Here is a 20,573-nt window from a genome sequence, read left to right as displayed (position 1 = left end):
ATCTCATACAGCCTTGCCCAATCTATTTGATCAAGACTACATATTAGTCCCTTGCTTTCATAACCATAGAAGTTTTCAGATCTATCGAGAACAGCTAATAAAGATTCCTTTGTGGTGATGGGTAAGTGAGGCTTGGTATCACAAAGAATAGAAAGGAGCAATGTAACTAACCGTCTCATGTCTTGGGAGCAGTTGAAACCATCTGAAGACCATCTTAATGCTCTGCTACTAGGATGTGTTATATTCTAAAAGCTAAATAATCTCTGTTGAATTGACTACACAAATTGTAATGTTTTATCTATTTCCATCAGTTTATATGTTTTTCTCTCCTTCAATTTGCTTTCTCACCTATTTGCAATGAATATTGCTCTGTGTTTAGATTTCCAGAACCAAATTTTGAAAGCTAATTAGATATGGAAGGATTTGAGTGAAAATCCTATATGGAAGCCAGATCCTTCATTAACAATGACACAAAACTATATAATGAATGAACTAAAGAAACTTCATGTTTTGTCTATTTGTCTAAGATGATAATGCGCATTGACTCAATCACCTGGAAAAGGGAACAGTGTTGAGTAACTTCTCCTGTCTTCAGTGCTCAGCAAAATCTCACATTTGCAACCCAGAGTTAATAACTGGCATAAATGGAGAATTAAGCTGCACTTTTCAAGACTATGGCTGTTCTGCCCAGGATGAGAGCCCTGCTTAAGCAATGGGTCAAGTCCTAAACTATTTCTGCTAGTTGGCAGCATGAGGAATACTTCTGTAACAATGAGATCTTACGGTTACAGGCAGTGAACAGAGGCATTGCTGAATGAATATGGAAAGAAGGCTTCAGAGCAGTACTTTTTTCTTTTTATATCCAAGTATTTTTATTAAGTGAGATTGAGACAAAGAAGGTCTTGGGAGGAAAAAAAAAGGTGTAACAACGTAACGGGCACAATAATATAATCTAAAATAACTCAGTGGTAATTTTTGCTAATACATAACCCCCCGAAAAAAAAGTCTGACTGCTTTTCCCACCAAAGTTAGGGTTTGGGAGCTGATTCAGATTTTACATGGATGCAAATATGAAGGGACACTATTAGAAGTATTCCACTGCTGCACAGCTGAGTTGGTATCAGGATTTGGACTAACGGCTTCAGCTTGAAGCTCTCCTTGCAACTAAGGACAGCAGGATTTGACTTTGAATCAGGACATTTTAGCTGTAATATGTCAAAAAAGCTTGCAACTCTTTTCAGTAGTTAAGTATATTTGTTTAATATTTGGTTTTACTTTATTATAGTAAAGTATTCCAAGAGGTATGTTTTTGTTTTCAAATACAAATATTGCTTAAAATGAGTATTAAAATGTTATTCTACAGTATTAGGAATGTAAATAAAAGAACTTTGGGCCAGAATGAAGAAAAAAGGATATATTAATTCCTAATACAAATTAAACTGAGGAGGCTATCATCTGCATTGTTCCGTAGGAGAGAAATTAAGAACTGCATAATGGTGTTTTAAATTCTCTAAAATTGTAGTATTCTGCAAGGTTTTCTAGCTGTGAGAAAACATTTAGTCCTGATGCATGTACTGTTCTTTTCAGGGGGAATTGGATCAGGTCCTTTGTGACCAATTCTGCTTATTTACACTCTCATATACTGTTTAGCTTTAATGCATTGCATGGTTACAGGAGAATCAGGAATTCAGCCCAGGCTTCCTTAAATTCTTGCTAGACTTTATGTTAATTTAATCCCTTATTTCTCCAGTTATGTAATACAAAAGATGATTTCACTGTCATTAAAGATCACCTCTTTTCCTGTTTTCATATTCTTCTCACTATTATTCTTCTTCTCATTGAAGTCTCCTTTCTAGTCGTAATGAATGCTTGGAGCATTTCATTGAGAAAAAATGAGGAGTTAAACATTTTCTATTTCCCTAATCAAGGCCCTGTCATCATCATCACCGAAAGCCAGAAAAACAGGTGAAGAACGACAGAATCACATGAAAGGTAAAAAGGACACTGCCAAAGTGATTTTGTGATCACAGTTGCTTATAATAATACACTGAATGTTGGCATGGCAATCTAATTGCATACTAATGCCTGCTATGTAAACTTGGTTACTAGTTGCATTACATAATGCCGATGCTCAATTGCTTCAGTTACAACTGAGAAAAATATGAACAGAAATTTGGAAAAGTGTCTGATTGTTATTGTGGAACAATTCATACAACTCATCAGTATGGCAGTTTTCAATTTAACTTGATATTTGTGAAACAGAAAGGCACAATGATTAAATTCTAGAAGAAAAAGTAGCCTAGAAAAAAATCACGTGTTTTGCAAATGGAGTGAAGAAAACAAAAGTAGTATAAATTTTTATTCTATCACTTTTGACAGTATCCTTTTAAAGGGAAGACTAAATTAAATTCTAAAGGCCAAATTCTCTTCTCATTCACATCACAATAGCTCCAGAATAGTCCTACCAACTTTCATAGAATTACTCCAGATTTACACAAATATTAATTGCAGCAGAAGCTGGCTTTTCAAGCCCAGCTATTTCACATAGGAATGCATTTTAAGAAGTGATATATAAAAGAAAATAGTTTGGGGGTTTTATTCCATTAAATTAGATGTGCAATATCACAGAAAAAGGCTGATTCCTCTTTTGCTCTCAGATAAGCTCCTTTTAGAAAACAGATATGATGAGAGTAAGACAGAAAGCTCAGAACAATCTTTGAACTAAGAATGTATTCAGTACACACACTTGGTTTCTTCCCATACCACAGATTTCCTATCCTGAAATCTGTATTTCACATAAATGGAGGAGAGCAGGACATGGAAAATTGATCTGAAGGCTAAATTAAATTTCTCCTGCAGTGACCTGCTTGAGGAACAGAAGGAAGGGGAAGAAGGAAGGCTGAGATTGGTGCAACTCAAAGAGCAAAGACATTAAGTGACAGCCCCCCCAAAGTGTCAGAGGTCTTCTAACAGGAGGTATGCCATTCACATCCATCCCACCCTCTGGTGACACTCTCTCCCTAGCTATTTCCACTTGATTCATGTTGTTTCTCTACTTGTTGAAATGGTTCACACTGTTTCACTGTTATTACTGTTATTATTTTACCTATCCACACTTGTCTCTGCCAGTCTGTTATTCATAATTGCTAGGGCTCCAACCCCACCAGAGAATCCATTTTGCTTTGAATTACAGCTCATTTGCCTCGGATAGCCATTAGCAGTTTCCGAGAGCTGTTTCTGCATGATGGCCAGTGAGACTTTATTGGAGGCCAGGAAATCTTTCATGGAGATCATCTCGCCTGACAGCCGGCGTCCGTCTGTGTCGCTGTCATTGACAACATCAGTCTCAATGGAGATGTTCCTCCGGCTGCGCACATTTCCTGGCATTACCACGTTCCTCCGTGAACGAAATAATTTTCTTTGGCATCTGTGGCAGCACCTGCAGTCCAGCTTCTTTAGTATCCAGTTTATGGATTGTTTGATGACAATAGAGATCACATTAAATAAGGAATAGATGCAGCACACCCCCATGAGTATGAAGACGAAATTGCCAAAGCGGTAAAGGCCTTGGCTCTCATACTTGATGTTCTGGCTGCTGACCAGATCACCGAAACCAATGGTGCTAAAGGCCACGAAGCAGAAGTAAAGTGAGTCAAAGTAACTCCACCCTTCAATCGGTGTGTACATTGCAGAGGCACAACAGGAAATGATGAGTGATGCTACACACAAAATCAGCATGACGTAGTACACAGAGGGCTTCCAGCCCGCCAGGCTGTCCACCTCAGAGGTCCCTGAGCCCCGTCGGCTGTTGTGAGGAAGGACCCCTTTCCTCCTCAGCTGTCTTTCATGGCAGGACTTCATGACGTAGGCTATGACAGTGATCAAGCGCTCCAGGAACAGGTTAAAGAACAAAATGGTCCCTGCACATCCTATAAGGCCGTAAAATATCAGAAAAATTTTGCCTCCAACGGTGGCTGGGGTGGTCATGCCAAACCCTGGAAGACAAAACAGAACAGTTGAAAAAAATAAACTTGCAGTTATCGTGTCAGGAGTTTTGTCACATGCAAGACTGACAAACTGGCAGGAAATCCCTGTGGTACAGTTCAGCTCTGGGAAAAAGCGAGGGCACACTCCCCAGCTGTTATCCACTTGTGCTTGACCATGTGCCAGCAGTAAGGGGAAGGAAAGTTATGCCAGCATTTCCTCCAGAATCAGAATGAAACAAAAAGCAGAAGAAAACACACTGGAAAGAAAAGAGAATTTAGTGGAGGTCTGAATTGTTGTCTGGTTGCTAGGCTCTCTCCATCCGTCTTTGTGCCTTGGATCACTTCCAGGCTTTGGGGTTATTGCACCCGCATCCTTCTCTCCGATGCTGTTTTCACCATGGGTCTGACCCAGGGTGGGGCTCTTGCCTTGCAGGGGTCCATCCCCACCAGATCTTTGCAATGCAAGGTGAAATTGTTCTGAGCCTCACTTAGCTCCTGCTGTAAGTGGGGGTGGCACATCAGCCAGCACCCAGCACCCGCCGCAGCTTGGCTGGGGAAGCCCAGGCTGGGAGCACACACCGGAGGACGCAGCCCCTGACAGGGTCAGCAGCCTCTTGTGGGGATCCCCAGCAGGCGTTAGAGCTTCCCCGTGTCTGAACTTGGTGTCTGTCACCCATTACCAGCCCTTTTTTAAATCAGCATTGCTGAAGTTTTCCTATTTCTCTGTGTCCCACTCCACAGTTAAGTCTGTATGTGAGTCTTAACAGAAGTCTCCTCTGGTCTCATTCTCTGTCGTGGGATTTCTCAGGTCAGAGGTGCTTCAGTCTTCTCTCAAATCCCTCCCTTCCTAAAGCTTGCAAATAGTAGTTTTGTTTTGCTTACAACTATTGATAAGACAATCTTGCTTTAATAAGATATTACTAAAGAACAAAAAGCATGTCCAGAACATCACTGAGCAAACTGGAGTCATACTCATGATAAATAACTTTGCTGCTGTTTTATTAGGATTAATAAGGGATTACATAACCGATAATTAAGCCAAAACAATCTTGCTGAGAGGACAGAAAAATCACATTGGACAAGAGACACAGTTATTTGTTTCCCTCTCTTTGTAATTGTGAGATGCTAATTATGAAATAAAGACATTAGGCTCTGGGAAATAAAGGAAATCATACTCAGTGTGATGTGCTTGTGCTTGGAAGACAGAAAACTGCAGTCTGAAGAGACCATGTTTCCAACAGTGCTGAACTGCACTCATCTTCCCTTCACTGGAAATCTGCTACCAGCACAGATTCCTCTCCAACACTGCTCCTGCCTCACATGGTTAAGCAACAGCCTTTGCCTTCACCCCTCCAGCATGACCCACTCTGAACGACAGCCCCAAGAGTGGGCTCTCGAGGGTTGCTGCGTCTTCACCTGCATCCACAGCCAAACTGCAGCGTCCAGAGATGCTACAGGAGGCTTAAGCCTCCTCACCAAATTTCTGTGCCAGAGAGAGCTGGACTGCAGCTCTGTGTTGTGGGGAACAGCGCGACAAGAGGCTAACGACACAGACAAAATGTTCGTTGTGACAAGAACTTTCTGCCATTGTTCCCCTTGGCACACAAATATTTCCACTCGCTTTCTACCTTCCCCTTCTGCTCCATGACCTGATTGCCCTACAATCCTCATTTTGATGCTTATTTTCTGTGCAGGCTGACTTATATGCAAGTCATGACCTCCACCCTGTGGACAGACACGTAAAGACCAATGGATGAGAGGAACCTCTCTGCAGCTGGTGGGATCTGCCCAAAGCAGCTGGCGGTGGGGGGCTGCCGCGTCCCTGGCCCACCCTGTTCGTTGAAGAAGAGAAGCAGCTGCAGGCTGGGCAGAGACGGAAAGGTGGGGAGCCTCTGACACAGGGTGAACAGCGTGGGACTCCACACATCTCTCACAGCATAAAGCAAGTGCCTTGGCAAGAGAAATGCAGTTAAGGCTCACACCTCCAGCGTGGCATTATGCCTTTGGGCTGCTTCCCACAGGCCCCTCTCGGGATCCTGCCGCTGGCACCACGGCCAGAGCCTGAGCTCCTCACGTTCGTTTGTTTAGTTGACTGGATTTTTGTCTCTGAGCTCAGTTCTGCGTGGGTAAAAACCCACTAGCGAAGGCTTTACAAAGGCACCCGAATAGGCATGGTGGGAACTACACGGTGAACTATAAATACCAAAAGACGCAGAACATTGATCCAGAGAGGCAGTGAGCCTCTGAGTGTGACTGTCCCTTGACAGCTCTTCCTCTCCAGGAGGGGCACTCTTTTTACCTCCTGGAGGAAATGTAATTTTTTGTTCATTTTTCTATTTACGAATCTCAGTATGTAGCAATCAATACTAACATTTCCAAAGAAGCACTAAAGTGGAAAACCTGAAAGCAGTATAAAGATATTAATTTAACAAGTATTTTCCTTTAAAGATCATTTCTCAAAAATGAGCTATAAGCTTTTAGTCCCAGAAATAATTTCAGTTCTTGAAATGCCTTGTAAGTCCATGTATTGGGCCGCACCATGCCTGGTTAACTTTGACCATCACTGTATTACACCTGGGATTAATTTGGGATGCTGTATTATAGACTAGGACTTGTTTGACAGTAAGTACATTTTTCTTCAAATGGACTCCTGGGATGCTTGAAATATTCATAAATCCAAGTAAATTTGGTGAATTGTTTCAGCCAAGAAATGCAGGAGGGCAAAATTGTAAAAGGCTGAAACAGTTGAAACTAAATTAAATCTTTTCTTTTGGCATTTTCATGATAAAACTTCTAATTTCAAAATCACAATTACCTTTTAGCTAAATAAAATTCAGTTTGAAGTAAAAAGAATGGAAAAAATTATTTGAAAAATCTTTCAGAATTTTAAAGGTTTCATCGTCTTAAAATGGAATGCAATATTTCACTAGTGGTCAAATAAAACCCATCAAAAATTTCATTAGATTTTGTCCTTCTGAAAGACCTAAACCTAATCTGTTCCAACACAACTTCAGGTTAAGTTTTTGTTCTAATTTTTCTTGCTGGCTGTGAAATAAGAAATGCGTTGCTCATTAATCTCTGCTAAAACATGAATTCTTTCAAAAACCCTTTTCATACAACAGCCCTGCAAACACTAGCTGGAAGTAAATGATTATTTTAGTGGGATCTGCCTCTTCTTTTCCCTAACTTTCTTCAAGGAAAAATGTGGCTCAATCATGGACAAAAAGGCACATCAGTAGGATTCGTTCTTTTTATAGTAATATTACTGATGATCTTGTGCTGTGCAAACACAGAGTATCTATGGATAAATCTATTCCTTCATGAGGTCAGTGAGAGCTCTCACACTAAAACTCTGCCCTTTCACCTAAGGGCACCAAAAGAAGCCTGTTGTCTGCATGCTGGGTTCATACACACTACTTGGGCATCAGAAAAGCCATGAGCTGTTCTCTCTGAAAGCAAAGACAATGCTTAGCACAGCAATGTCTGTCCTGGGGGCGGGTGTCTCCATACATCCCCTCTGCATCCTGGGCCTGGTGAGGGCTTGCGGTGGCTCTTTTGCGGGAAGGGACACGAGCGAAGGCTGCTGCAGAGCCAGGTGACATCTCCACGCACCCACACCTGGTAGCTGCAAAGTGCACCTGTGCTCCCCCACCCAGAGGCAGCTTTAGTGCCTCACCATATATTTTCCAGAAGATTGATGAGACACTAGCAAAAGCAGTATTTATCCCTTCTCTTCTGCTTCAGATACTCTACAGGGCAAGGGACTAAAAAACATGGATTCCCTACTTTGTTTGTAAAATGCTTTTTTTCCTTCCATTATAGAAAAGGAGACTGGACTCTGGGATGCCACTACAGCATTTAAAAACTGAAATATTGCAGATTTTTTTTTTTTCCCAAAAAGGTAATGTTAATAAATGCCTGGCAGATCTCTGCATAGCAGCTGAGGCTTTCTCTGACATGCTACATGAGATGCTGCCTACCTGACAAACTGAACCAGAGATGAACAGGCCACCAGGTATCTGAATTACTACTAACATGCTTGATTGAGGCAGCATTTTTAATCCAAAATATTTTATTTTGCAGCTGAAATATGTCAGTTTGAAGTGTTGGCAGAATGGTAGGACACCTATTGCTCTGCCTGGTGTCTTTCTCCAGTCCCTGCACTGTCCCAGGAGAATCGCACTCCCCCTGTTTCCTGTTGGGGTATCCCAGAACTGGGCCAGCAGCCCCCAGTTCCATGTCTGTGACCTGTACAGGCAGAACTGTCCCTGAACTGTCCTCTCTTTGTAACAGAGAGTACAGCCTTACAAACAGCAGACTTTTCATTTCCAATCCCTTAAAATGTTAACCAAAGGCAAAGTCCTTATAACTTCAGTGATTCCTGCAGATGCTAGAGAAAAGACTGTGCATATAGACTTGCCAGTTCATTTTTGCTGTCTGCTTGAGATAGCTAAGTGTGTCACATGCACCTACAGGAGGTGGCCATCCATGTTTTATGTGCCAGCTGAGGGGTGTCAACTGCCCTGGGATTAGAGACTTTGGGTGAGCAGGGCCAAACTGCAAGAACACAGGACTGCCATACTGAGTCAGACTGCTGTCGTTGACAGTGAAAGGATACAAGAAAGTGTGAATAGGGAAGAAAATAGGAACAGAGTGACCTTTCCTGGGGATATCCTCCCAGCTCTCAGAAATCAGCATTTTAGAGGCTTTGAGGACATCATGTTTAATAATTTGATCATCGGTCTTGTCAAATCATTTATACGGTTGGTCTCCATTAAACCTGAGACAGTAAGTTCCACAATGTAATTGTGCTTTGTGGAAAAGAAGTCTTTGTCTAAGCTGCTGCTTGACAATTGATTTCAGGCTTCCCACTTTTGCAGTTAGCTGTAGCAATCACCATTCTCTATGTGCATTCTCCCTTCACCTTCAGCCTTCTGATTTTATAGACTTCTATTATTTTCTTCTTTCTCATTTCTTCCCCAGTCTGAAGAGGTCTACAACATATAGCCTCTAGTTTTCAATCTGCTACAACATACTTCTAACTAGCCCTATTGCCTTTCTTGTTTCTTTTCTACATTAATACAGTCTTTCCAAGATAAAGGAGCAGGACCAGAACTATATAAAATATTTGCAACGCAAAAGTACTTTGAATTTATGCAGGGAATACTGATGTGTTGTGCTTTGCTCTGTTTTTCATAGGAATTCTGTTTGTCTTTGTCGTAGTTTAACCCCAGCTGGCAACTAAGCACCACGCAGCTGCTTGCTCACTCCTCCCCACCCAGTGGATGGGGTAGAGAATCACGAAAAAAACCCAAACCTTATGGGTTCCAAGAGGATACAGGTTACTTATACAAAAGAACAATTAAAAAGTGTAAACACATCAATAGTATAATATAATTATGCTTCATGATTTCCCGAAGCAAGTACTGGGTATAACCAAAGAAAAGCAAGCAGCTGTAATTCTTACCAATAGTCAGTTTGATAAGAAGGACTGAGGTCCAACAGGAAGTTCCCCTAAAGCAGAATCCTCTGACAGAAGGTAAATATTGAATAAAATTAAGCAAATATTGATCTCAATTTAACAGTAACATGCTTATATTGAAATCTAACAAGAGGAACCAGGCATCAACTTTCTATAATTAGTCAACTCTACAAAAAATCTAGCTTCCCTATTTTCTTTCCTCATTGCTTTGATTTATCAGACTCTGAAAATCTAGAGAAACTGAATTAAACCAAGCACCAGCCTCCAAAAGCCAGACCACCCAGGATGAGGCTGTGCAGCCATCCCACCCAGCTCTGCCCATGTCCCCCAGCCCTGTCACATCCCATTCCCCAGACACAGCCACAGAGGCACAGGACTTGTGCCACCCACATCCTGGCATGTCATACACAGAACGCACAGCCTCAGGGAATCCAGCTGCCTGCTCCAGGCCAGTTTTAGGTCATTTCACCTTTTCTGTTGTAAACTACTCCAGTGCTACCGATTGCTGTAAGCATTTCTCCTGGATCATTACCCACTGTCACCTCCCTCTGCCTGGTGATACATGGGTTGGCATGTGTTTTCATTCTGCATGTCCTGATATTCAGAGGTTATATTAATTAAACTTTCAGTTTTCATTTCCTGGTACGCTTGATGCCATGAAAGAGTATGAGAAACAGTTCATCAATCCTAATCCCTCATGAATGAAGCCTGGAGCGCTGAATATAACGTGTGTGTAGGAAGACTAGGACAGATGTATAGATTTTACAGTTAATTTTGCATCACAAGATTGGGTCTTCCTATTGTTCTGCAAAATATCTCTTTTCTGAGAGGTTTCATTTCCTTTTTGAATGTGTGCAGTTTGCTCCTCCTGCCTTTCCCACAAAGAGGAAGTGGGCAGAAAGAACGGGTAACACTATAGCAACAATAATGAATCATTGTGATGTTAGAAATATAAATATCATCATGAAACCACTTTCCAGTTTAGCCTACGATCAGAACTCTTTGTGATGTTGTGGCTGTATTCCTAATGCATTTTCTATTTATTCGATTAACTCTTTTCCTTGTTTCTCTCTATCATCAGCTCTACTTTGGTCATGACGCGCTGGGAAAATGAATTTCACCAGTGGAACAGTCACTGGAAAATGATTGAGGATCATGACAGATGTGAACCAAGCTAAATAATAGGACCAAGACTTTCAACTGCAGTCAAAAGATCAAGAAAATAGTAATTAAGAGAAACATAGGAAGTCTTACATACCTGCAAAGATGCTGACCCTCTTTCCCTCAGACACATTCTGTACTGAGCTATCTACGTAAGGATATTTTGTGCTTCTAAAGGAGAGGCAGAAGAAGTAACTCTAAGAGAAGCTGTACTTCAAACACTTTATTGAGAAAATGTCCTGTACTGCGCACTGTTCCTACAGTGTGCTGACACTAATAATTTGGCAAAATTCACTTCTGCCATGATAGCCTACTCTGGTGCTCTCTGAGCAGAATAAGTAGTCCTAGCAAAACTTTAGTTCTGCTGGAGTAATGGTCACTGGTAGGAACTCTTGTAGGAACAGCTAAAGTACTCTCAAATCATGTCACATCACTCCTTTTATGACATTCCTACCTCAGCAAGCTTGTAACAGAGTCCTGTTCTGGAAAGGAACGAGGACATTAAGTCCTTCCTGGAAGAGAAGAAAAAGACACATTTCTGTGAAGACTTTCACTGTGTGAGAGGAGATGTCCGTAGAAGCAGGAACAGTGCTGTCACAGCTACCTGACAGCAGTAAACTTGGACTTGGGTGCAATTTCTGATAATAAAAAAAAATGTCTAGTGCAGTTCATTTTGCTAAGTGTATGCAGAAAATCACACACACACCTCTGTGATTTCCCATCAGTGGAAGCTCAACATTTGAACTGTGTGGCTGGCTAGTGAGACACACATTCATACATTTTGTCACAACCATTCATTTCAACAGTTTGACCTTCTCTCTGATTAGAAGGGGAGAATGAGCTAGCCATGTCCTGAAACTCTCCTTTACTGCAACAATTACTTGACAAAATAATATTTTATCAGGGATAGCCTGGTGTGTGGTAGCGTTTATTTCATTGGCAATGGTATTTTCTCATGTAGATGGCTACATGGTGGAGAAGGGCTCAGCCTGCCCAGGAAGGCAGGGATGTATGGCTATAACAGTGCTCCTTTGTGCTGTATGCTCTTCTGTTTCTAGATCTGCCTGCCCAAGCAAGCTCTGTGCCTCCCACCCAGGCATTCTGAGCACTCCGGAGCTGTAAAAGCTCGAAATGTCTCCAGGGCTATTAGAGCCGAGTCATATCTGCAGATATACTACTAAGCTGAGTGACCGGCTGCTTGGTGACCTGGGACCCTGCCTTGAGTGCCATTGCTGCTGCTTCCTTCTGCACCAGTCTGCACCTGCAATGTTGTGCTGAGGTGGGCCGAGAGAGATATAATCTTCTGCAGAGCTCCTGGCAGGGTTACGTCCAATCCTAAAAGGCAATATAGATGTTGAAACTAATGATATGAGATATTTTGATGAAACAATAAACATAGTTACCCAAGTACAGTCTACACTTTCTCATCCCCTCTCTAACTGGTTTGGAGAGTTATCAAACCTGGCGGACAGCACTCTCACTACTGTTTCAATGAGGCCGAAGGACAGGAGGGAGATACTGCTTCAAGGACTGCACGAGTCCCGTGCTCAGTCTGTGCCACCGTGGGGATACAAAAGACTTGTGTAAGAGATTGTGCGTAACAGTTCTTAGCCTCTGAGAAAAGCCTTCTGAAAACCCAGTCTTGAAACACAGATACAGGTTAGTGTCATGCCGAGCGTGTGAATGGGATTTTGAGGGTAGAAATACCAAAATCTTGGGACTTTCACTGATTTGGTTTTGGAGAGCATAAGAAAAGCTGTTAGTGTATGTGAGGCAATGTCTGTATGTAACACAGCGAAGTTCAACTCACAGTGAGTCACTGTTAAAACCTGTCTGGAGAGCTGGATACCTGTTACTGTCCTTCTCTCATTTCACATACATAAACCACATGTTCTGCCTTGAACAGAAACCTAGCTTAAGAAAAGCTTCCAATGTTAAGAAATACAAAAGACGTAAGTAAAAAAAATGCTAAAGGGACAACATTGGATGAAAAATATAACAAAAATTCAATTTTAATAGACAGCCTTATGGGTCTGTTGATACCTCTGTTATAATGTCTGTGTAGCCCTTAAATAATACATGACTCTTTGGGAGAGAGCCTCTGTAATTTTCATTATTGTAAGTTTTTCACATAAGATAATTTATGGAAACCTTGCCATTCTGCTTTATATAATTAAGGTTATATTTTATTTAAGGTTCATTCCAGGTTTTGTGTGAGAAATGTACACAGCCTTGTTACAGCTCCTGTGCTATCACAAAGTCCATGTATAAATATTTTATGCCTACATTCTGGTTTCCCTTCATAATTCTTATGTAGTTTTTGAAGCCTGAGGTGCTATGTCCAGTGCCTTTCCATCACCCCTAGATAGATTTGTAAGTCTGTACACCTTCTGTGTTACTATAAGGATAGAACAGGGCTCAGTTTTGAAAATACCTTATTATTATTTTCAAACTTTTTTGTGACTTAGTTGAACAGTCATTTAAAGGTTTGTGTAGCTTTTATTTAGTCTTAAAACACAGAAACATTTATCTAATTAAATAATCTAAATTTTATTAACATGTTTCTATTTAATATTTACTTAAATATTAATTTTAATATATCATATAAGAAGGTACTCGAGCCCTATGTATGGGTGCAACACCACATCTGTTCCAGCCTGAGCACCCATCAAAACCAGCCATCAACAGTTTGGCAGGCTCTAAAAGGCAGAATAATATCAGTAACTCTGCTGGGGCTGCAGAAGTGTTCAAGTGCTCGATTACATCTATACTACTACCTCCCAGCCCCTGGGAAGGCCGTAAGGGTTCAGTGCCGGCAGCTGTTTGCAAACGTGCTGCAGACACCAGCTTCCACCTCTCTCCTCCATAGGAACATCCAGCCTGGGCGGTGACACCAAGCCCAGCTCCGGCAGGGCTCAGGGCCCAATTTGGGTGTAAACCTGTGCGTGCGTGGCCCCAAGACAACCTGAAACCCTGTGCCAAAGTGCGCTTAGCAGCTGATACCTTGGTACGGGTACTGTAATAATGACGAGCGTTAGTTCTGTGGACAAGTAGCATCAGCTACAGTTCAGCGAGTGAAGCAGTCAGTGCTCCTGTCCCGCCGTCTCAGGCCCCTGGCAGAGGCTGCAGCCCTAAGGCCGCTGTCTGGGTGTATGGGGAACCAGCTTTTTGCTATTTCTGTTTGGAGAAATGAAAGCCCTATATTCTACAATACAAAAATAAAGTTCTATTTGATGCCTCGATAAAAGAAGAATGCTAAAGTAGTAGTGTTTCGCTTGTTCAAAGTAAATAAATTAAAAATAATTAGATTGCTATGTGCTGGAGGGATGCCCAGCCTGAGTCTCGAGGGGAGGGTGCGCCTGCTCGTCCAGCCCGACTGCACCAAAACCAGGCGACTCATCTGACCCTGCCACTAGCCAACACATCACATAAGTCCTCTCCCTAGGGAGACACCAACATGCCTTGCAGAGGCTGGCAAAACTGTGGTAAGTAGGTGTGACTCGAGTTCAAACTACAGCAAAGTGTTAGACCCCTGCCCCCAGCGGGTCAGCAGATTATTTAACACTAACTGGTTTTCCTTAAAACTGTAACAGCTACAATATCATAAACTCCAAGCTACACACGAATTTATTGAAGGAACAAAAAGGAAATATGGTAGAATGAACTGATCCTTTCCATAGTTAAAAATGCCATGGCTGAGGAGGCAGTTTATATAATACAGTAAAAAAAAGCAGTATGACCAGTCCCATTCCATTAAAAAAACACCATAAAAATAAATCAAAATTTTAATCACAACAGAAATATTTTCAATTTGAAAGCCAAAGGCATACACTTTTGTATTTAAGGTCATTGAGAAATGCAGTAACAGTCTGATTTGCGATGTATGTTCGGTTAAGATTTAGCACTGAAAGAAGTCTCCATAAAGACATATTTATAGGAAAAAATGCTTTAAAATATTGGCCTTCTCTTACTGATCCCAGAAGAGTATGTTCAGAAGACAGGTATACTGTATACACTGTATATATGAAGTGTCTGTGATGTGTTGAAGAATCAAAACCAGACCTAAAAATCTTGAAGTGTGACTGAAACAGGGATTAAAAAATATTTGTCTCAGTTCCTCACAGCAGAAGGAACTTAAGAGAACATGAATGGATTCACATACATGCAAAACTGAAATACATAAATCTCTGTGTCATGTGTATGTATGATGAATACATACACATGTATATAAACCTTTTTTTTTCTGTTGAATAGTCTACCTTACTAACAATCAGCCATAACTTCAAGCCATAATTCATCTTGGCACGATAATACTTTATCTGAATCGTGAATGTAATTAACACTGTTTCAAGGGCTTGTTTTCAGTCAGTCAGTCTGTGTAAACACCATAACTTCAGCTATTAAGGAATAGGGACATAATGTTGTGTACTAATTAAGCTATAGGTTCACCTACACTAAAATTTTCCTTTTAAATAGTACAAATCTGCTTGTATTTTAAGAGTTTTCAAAGGTTAGTTTAAATTTGCCTATTGTGAATTCTGTTCTTGATACATACAGCTTTTCTCTGGAGTAAGACTTTAGCATTTCTTCTCATTTACGGGTAAAACTAGAGGAAGTAAGGCAGGTTTTTTGGTTTCCCCCAGTGGAAAAAAACAAGTGAGAAAATGTGGTGTCTGTATCCTCTTGGTAACATGAGCCTGGGGAAATGCTGTTAGTGGCATTTTAGTGAAGGGGATTTTGTAAAATTAAAGCTCTTCCCTGGCTTTAAATACCAACACAATAAGAGCAATTTTATGCAACAGTGTCACTTGTGGTTCAGCTAAAGCAGAAAGACCTTGGCTGTGAGTGTTAAGCTCAAAAAAGTAAAGAAAAGAAAAAAAACCTCCAGCATTACAGGCTGGAAGGAAGCTGGGGACAGATAAGGAAAACTCATTTTTGGTAACATGAAGAAATAGTATATGTGCATGTGTGTTTGTGTGTGATTACATTTTCCTAACCAATTTCAAGCCTTATCTTGATGGCAGAGAGGAAGGTTGGGACCCATCGCTACCAGAACCACCACATGCCAGGGGCGTCAGCATTGCTACATCCAAGGAACAGGAAACTTCACCCAGAAAATTAGCTTGGCCTGATGCTTGGATACATCAAACTGAAGGACAGCTCAAAGGAGCATAGCATAAAAGACAGCACAAACACTGCTTTAGTTCCTTGGAGACTGACAGAAAACCCCCAAAAGCTAAGAATAAAGACAAAAAATTCACAGCTCCCAAGCAGGTGCTGCAGGGACTGCAAATGCAAAGCAAAGACCATGAGCTCACATCATACAGAAAAGGCTGTTGGTATGGTATGTGGCAAGATTTTTTAAATATTCTGTAAAAAAAAGGAAGCAGATGTTAATGTTGTGATTAAAAATACGAAAACTGGTAGACAGTGCTGACAGCAAATGTTATCAGAGATTGCAGTGAATATTTATCACTGGAGAACTGGTGACGTAGAATTGCCAATTCTGTGAGCACTTGTGATGAGCATATGATGAGTATGATGATCTCAAAAGCTAGGAGTTATGAAGGGAGGCAAAGGCTATTTCTCACCCTTTTTGACATTTTAAAAGCAAAAACTTATGCTGGGGGGGCTCATAGCTGAACATTTGGGAATAAAAGCTGAGTCTGCAAAATAATCATAGAATTATAGAATGGTTTGGGTTGGAAGAGACCTTTAAAGATCATCTAGTCCAACACCCTGCCATGGGCAGGGACATCTTTCATTAGATCAGGTTGCTCAAAGCCCCAGCCAACCTGAATAATGTCAGGCTACTCCAAAGAGTACATCATCTACAAAAGAATTATTGCCACCAGGTGCAAAAATGTCATGACAAACTTAGGACACTATACAGAAGAAAAAAAAAATCAGAGAAATGTTAGTGACAGCAATAGAGAGCACAGTGAATTTTGGCTTGGAGAAAAGAGTAAGTCATTGCCAAACAGTGTGCGCCAGCATCTGCACAACGACAAGGCATAGAGTTTTGTTTTCTAAATGTCTGGCTTTTTCAAAAGGTGAGGACTTGCTAAGCCCCTGGCTCACAGATGTCCTAAATGAAATGCACCTGCCCCTTGTGTGAAGCCAGAGATGCTCTTTTAGTGACAGGTCTAGTGGCATATGTCTGTAAGACAAGCCTAAGTTAAATGATCCAGCCTACTCATAGGATTTCACAGGTCCAAACATTTATGTAAAAAACAACCTATATGTAAAATAGGACAGGGAGGTTCACACTGCACTATTCCAAATCCTCCATAGCAACTTTGTCTTGCTGTCAAAGTATTGTGCCATTGCAAATGTTAAAAAAACCCCAGCGCTGCAAGGACTGATGCTCTTCTTGCCTATCTCGATGACCCGTCTTGCTCTCTGTGCATCAGGCATACTCAAAACCTCAGCATCAGCTGCCTTACCCACACAAAAAATTAAACAAGACAAGCATGCAGAGGAGGGTAGAATTGAATGAGATTGTAACAAGATGATAAAGAGTGGTCAAAAGCTGCAAAGCTACGCATTTCCTGATGTAACCAGACAAGTGATGTACTAAGGACATCCAAAATCAGAGGATGGCTGAGGTTGGAAGGGGCCTCTGGAGACTGGCTAGTCCAGCCCCCCAGCTCAGAGCAGGGCTTCCCATCCACAGCAGGTATCCAGTCGGATGTAAATTCATCTAGAGGATGAAAGGGATGCCAGGCTTTTCAGTCAGATACTTATAGATTCATGGAAACAAAATCATACTTAAATGATGTCTGGAAACAGAGATGTTCATACATGCAAAGAGAAAACTGAAGTGAATCCCTTCAGAAGTAAAATTGTGAAACTGCTTCTGAAATTCTTTTGATTAAAGGTTAAATGCTCAATAGTAGCCTTTGAGAGACACACGGAAACTCTTTATTTACTTTTTATCTGCTTTATGAGGTTTCTCTCTGCAAGCTTAACTGAATTGATAGCTTTTGTTTGTGAGAAAACACTGCACTGTTGGAAACGTAAGCCGCTTCAGAGGGGCTTTCACCTCTGCCCGCAGGTATGTGCAGCTACCTGGCCCAGCAAAGGAGATTCCTACCAGAGCTCAGTATTTGTGAGCCTCCAGGAGAAGCAAGCTCTTCTCTGAGCGATTACTTGAAGGCAATCACTGAGTTGAAATCATAAGGCTGAAACATGTAAGAGTAAAAACTTTGGGGGGAAATGCCTGGCTGACCTTTAAAGAGATTACATGGACTGTGGAGTGCAACATACGCACTTACTTTCTTAAAGTCTGAAAGACCTAACCTAGGGTTATGTCCTGGCCTCTGCACTAAGAAACAGTCACTTAAGAAAGGCCCATCATTTCAAACATTGGAGTTAAATGAAGGAAAGACATTTTAAAAAGCACAAAGACAAATATATCACAAGAATCATCCTAGAGATGTCAGATTATTTTGGAAGATGGCTTTTCCCAGTCTTTCAGAAGCTGTTAAGCCTGGAAGCAGAGAGGTTCAGCTGTTAGCAGCCTGTGTACAATGCCCTCCTTTGTAAATACCTTTTTCACAGATGTGTTGTTGTCTACTTGATACTTTTAATGCTGATCAGTTAAATAACTACAGTTAATGAAAATGATTTTACAGATTCTGCTTATTAAAATGGTGAAGCCAAGAAAGCTTTTACTATGTATGTTTATCCCAGGAACTGAAGTATCACCTAATTAGTTCATAATGTATTCTGCTAGGGGAAGAAGAAATGCACAAACAACTCTAAATACAAAGTACTTTTTTCATTTTAAAATCCTTGGGAAAAAGTTACCATGAAATGGCAAAGCAAAGTCCTGGCTCTTCTAGAAATTCTGAAGATGTCACCTGTACTTGTAATAGGTTTAAATGCTTCTAACCTCATCATTCACACTGCTTGTTCCCCAGCTGAACAGCACGTTTGACTTTGGAAAAGAAGCACAGAATTAAATATTAGGATTTCTCAGGAGTGTAAGCGACCAGTGCCATGGCTAACTGTGTAAAAACAACTCTGAAAGTTTTGAGGCCATTTATCAAGTCCTTTCTGTGCTAAAAGGACTCTGTGCAGTCTTTTGTCTCTCTGTAATGGCTTCCTGGAAGCCATGTCCAAACCAGTTTGCCATACATGAAAAGGAAATAGTGCTTTGATACAGCATATAATGCACATGCTGAAAAATAGGTGCAAAAGCCTGTGTCACAAAGGAATCTCTTTTAAAACAAAAAGTCTGTTAGTGAAGTAGTTGAAGAGGGAGTTTATCAGACTTCCATTAGAGACTCGTTTTCTTCTGAAAACAAGGCTTGTGAACTACAAAGAAAAAATATTTTTTTTCTTTTCTTTTTTACTCAACCAGGAGGTGAAGAAATTAATGGCTTCAAAGTCACAGCAACTTTCTTAACAGTTAGAGAAATAAGTGACATTCTCCAAAGGATGGTTTTAAATGAACGGGAAAAGATTAATCTTTTATGTTATTGTGTTTTAAAAGAATTCTCAACATCTATGATGCAGAACGATATAGACAGAGAAAAATTAATCCTGTTTCAACAGAATAGGGAGACCATAACTGCCAAACTCCCACAAGTGCAAAATAAGGAAAAAAAATCCCCAAACCGAAACACACCAGGCTGTTGTTAGGAGTACAGTATGATTTGAACATGTACTAATGTTAAAATGCTGAATGACCAAGTTAGCTGGTCCGGTACAAAAGTATTTTGTGAAATAACAAAAGGGAGCTGTAGACCAAAAATTGGTTAGTAATTATTCCAATGCACTCAGCTTCATCAAGGCTATTACAGCTCCTGAGATGCTGATATTTTAATGAAAACTATGACTGAACTGGTGATGCCATATTTTGCTGTATGCTGAGTATTGCTGCCTTCCAGGATGTCTGGGAACACCTGAAAATCTGTATCACACACACTGGCTTTGACCAAAACCCACCACTGTCCCTTCCCCTCTGGCCTCCTAGAAAGTGAAAATTGGCTAAAATACTTCTTGCTCAGTATATAATTTTTTTTTATAGTTTAAAGATGTGATTTTAAAGTTTGACTTTGAATAAAATTTTGCTTTAAAGAATGTTATAATGAATGTTTTCTTAGAAGCAGTTAAAGCAAAACTAACAACAAACTAAAACTAGCCACCAGCTGTATTGCAGTCCCAAGAGTGATGTTTTACTTAGAAATATGACAATGACGTTCTTTACCAGATGCATGTCTGGGCTTGCTAAAACATGTTTTTAGCTAATCTTGACATGTTTATGGCTTTATGATTTATCTTTTACAAAATGCACCACGAACAGAAGCACTGGAATAACAAGCTTTAAGTATATTCAAATGTTAAATCCTTCTGGTTAAGCTAAGAAACCAAGCATCCAATGTTGTCCATGGATAAGAGGTATTTTAAGTATCCAGCGCAAAATATAACATAAAATCCACTCTTACTTGAACATTTAATGACTACTCAGGAACAGTATATACAGTTCAGGGAAAGAGGAATGAAGATGCCCTGATGAGTGAACAGCAGACTAAACCCCATCCATCTCTGTGAATGTGCATTGACGGGTAAGTCCAAGGACATTAAGGCACCCTGCCACGGCAAAGACATTTTCTTTTGTGTAAGATCTGATAATTGCCCATGTAATAGCGATGGTAAGGTGTCATCACACAGAAGATCTGAATACATTCAGATAACCACTGGCTAGCAGTGGCAGCGGTTTCATATGCATGTTATAGCTGATTCATATTCTCTTCCTTGTATCTTCTGCCTTCGTATTGTGGTTTTGAATATCAAGATCTTTTTAACATCCACTTACAAGCCTCACAGCTGACAGCACAATATTTAAAGCTGAAGAGGTTTTAGCAGACCTTCTACTGAAGACATAACTTTCAAAAAACCTGACACCTAGCTTAAAGAACTACCTCAAGATTTGC

General features: G+C 40.7%; 1 protein-coding gene across 1 annotated transcript in view; it reads right to left on the bottom strand.

Moving 5' to 3' along the window:
* Positions 1-3,102: 3,102 nt before the first annotated feature.
* Positions 3,103-20,573, bottom strand: part of KCNK13 (potassium channel, subfamily K, member 13) — a 67,804-nt gene continuing 50,333 nt past the window's right edge. The window contains exon 3 of the mRNA XM_010584015.1: positions 3,103-4,109. Coding sequence (XP_010582317.1) covers positions 3,103-4,109 — 1,007 coding nt within the window. The remainder of the gene's footprint in view (positions 4,110-20,573) is intronic.

Source organism: Haliaeetus leucocephalus, unplaced genomic scaffold, assembly GCF_000737465.1.
Source record: "Haliaeetus leucocephalus isolate CR32 unplaced genomic scaffold, Haliaeetus_leucocephalus-4.0 Scaffold932, whole genome shotgun sequence".
In the NCBI taxonomy this organism is placed as follows: Eukaryota; Metazoa; Chordata; class Aves; order Accipitriformes; family Accipitridae; genus Haliaeetus; species Haliaeetus leucocephalus.
This window is presented reverse-complemented; position numbering and strand designations above follow the sequence as displayed.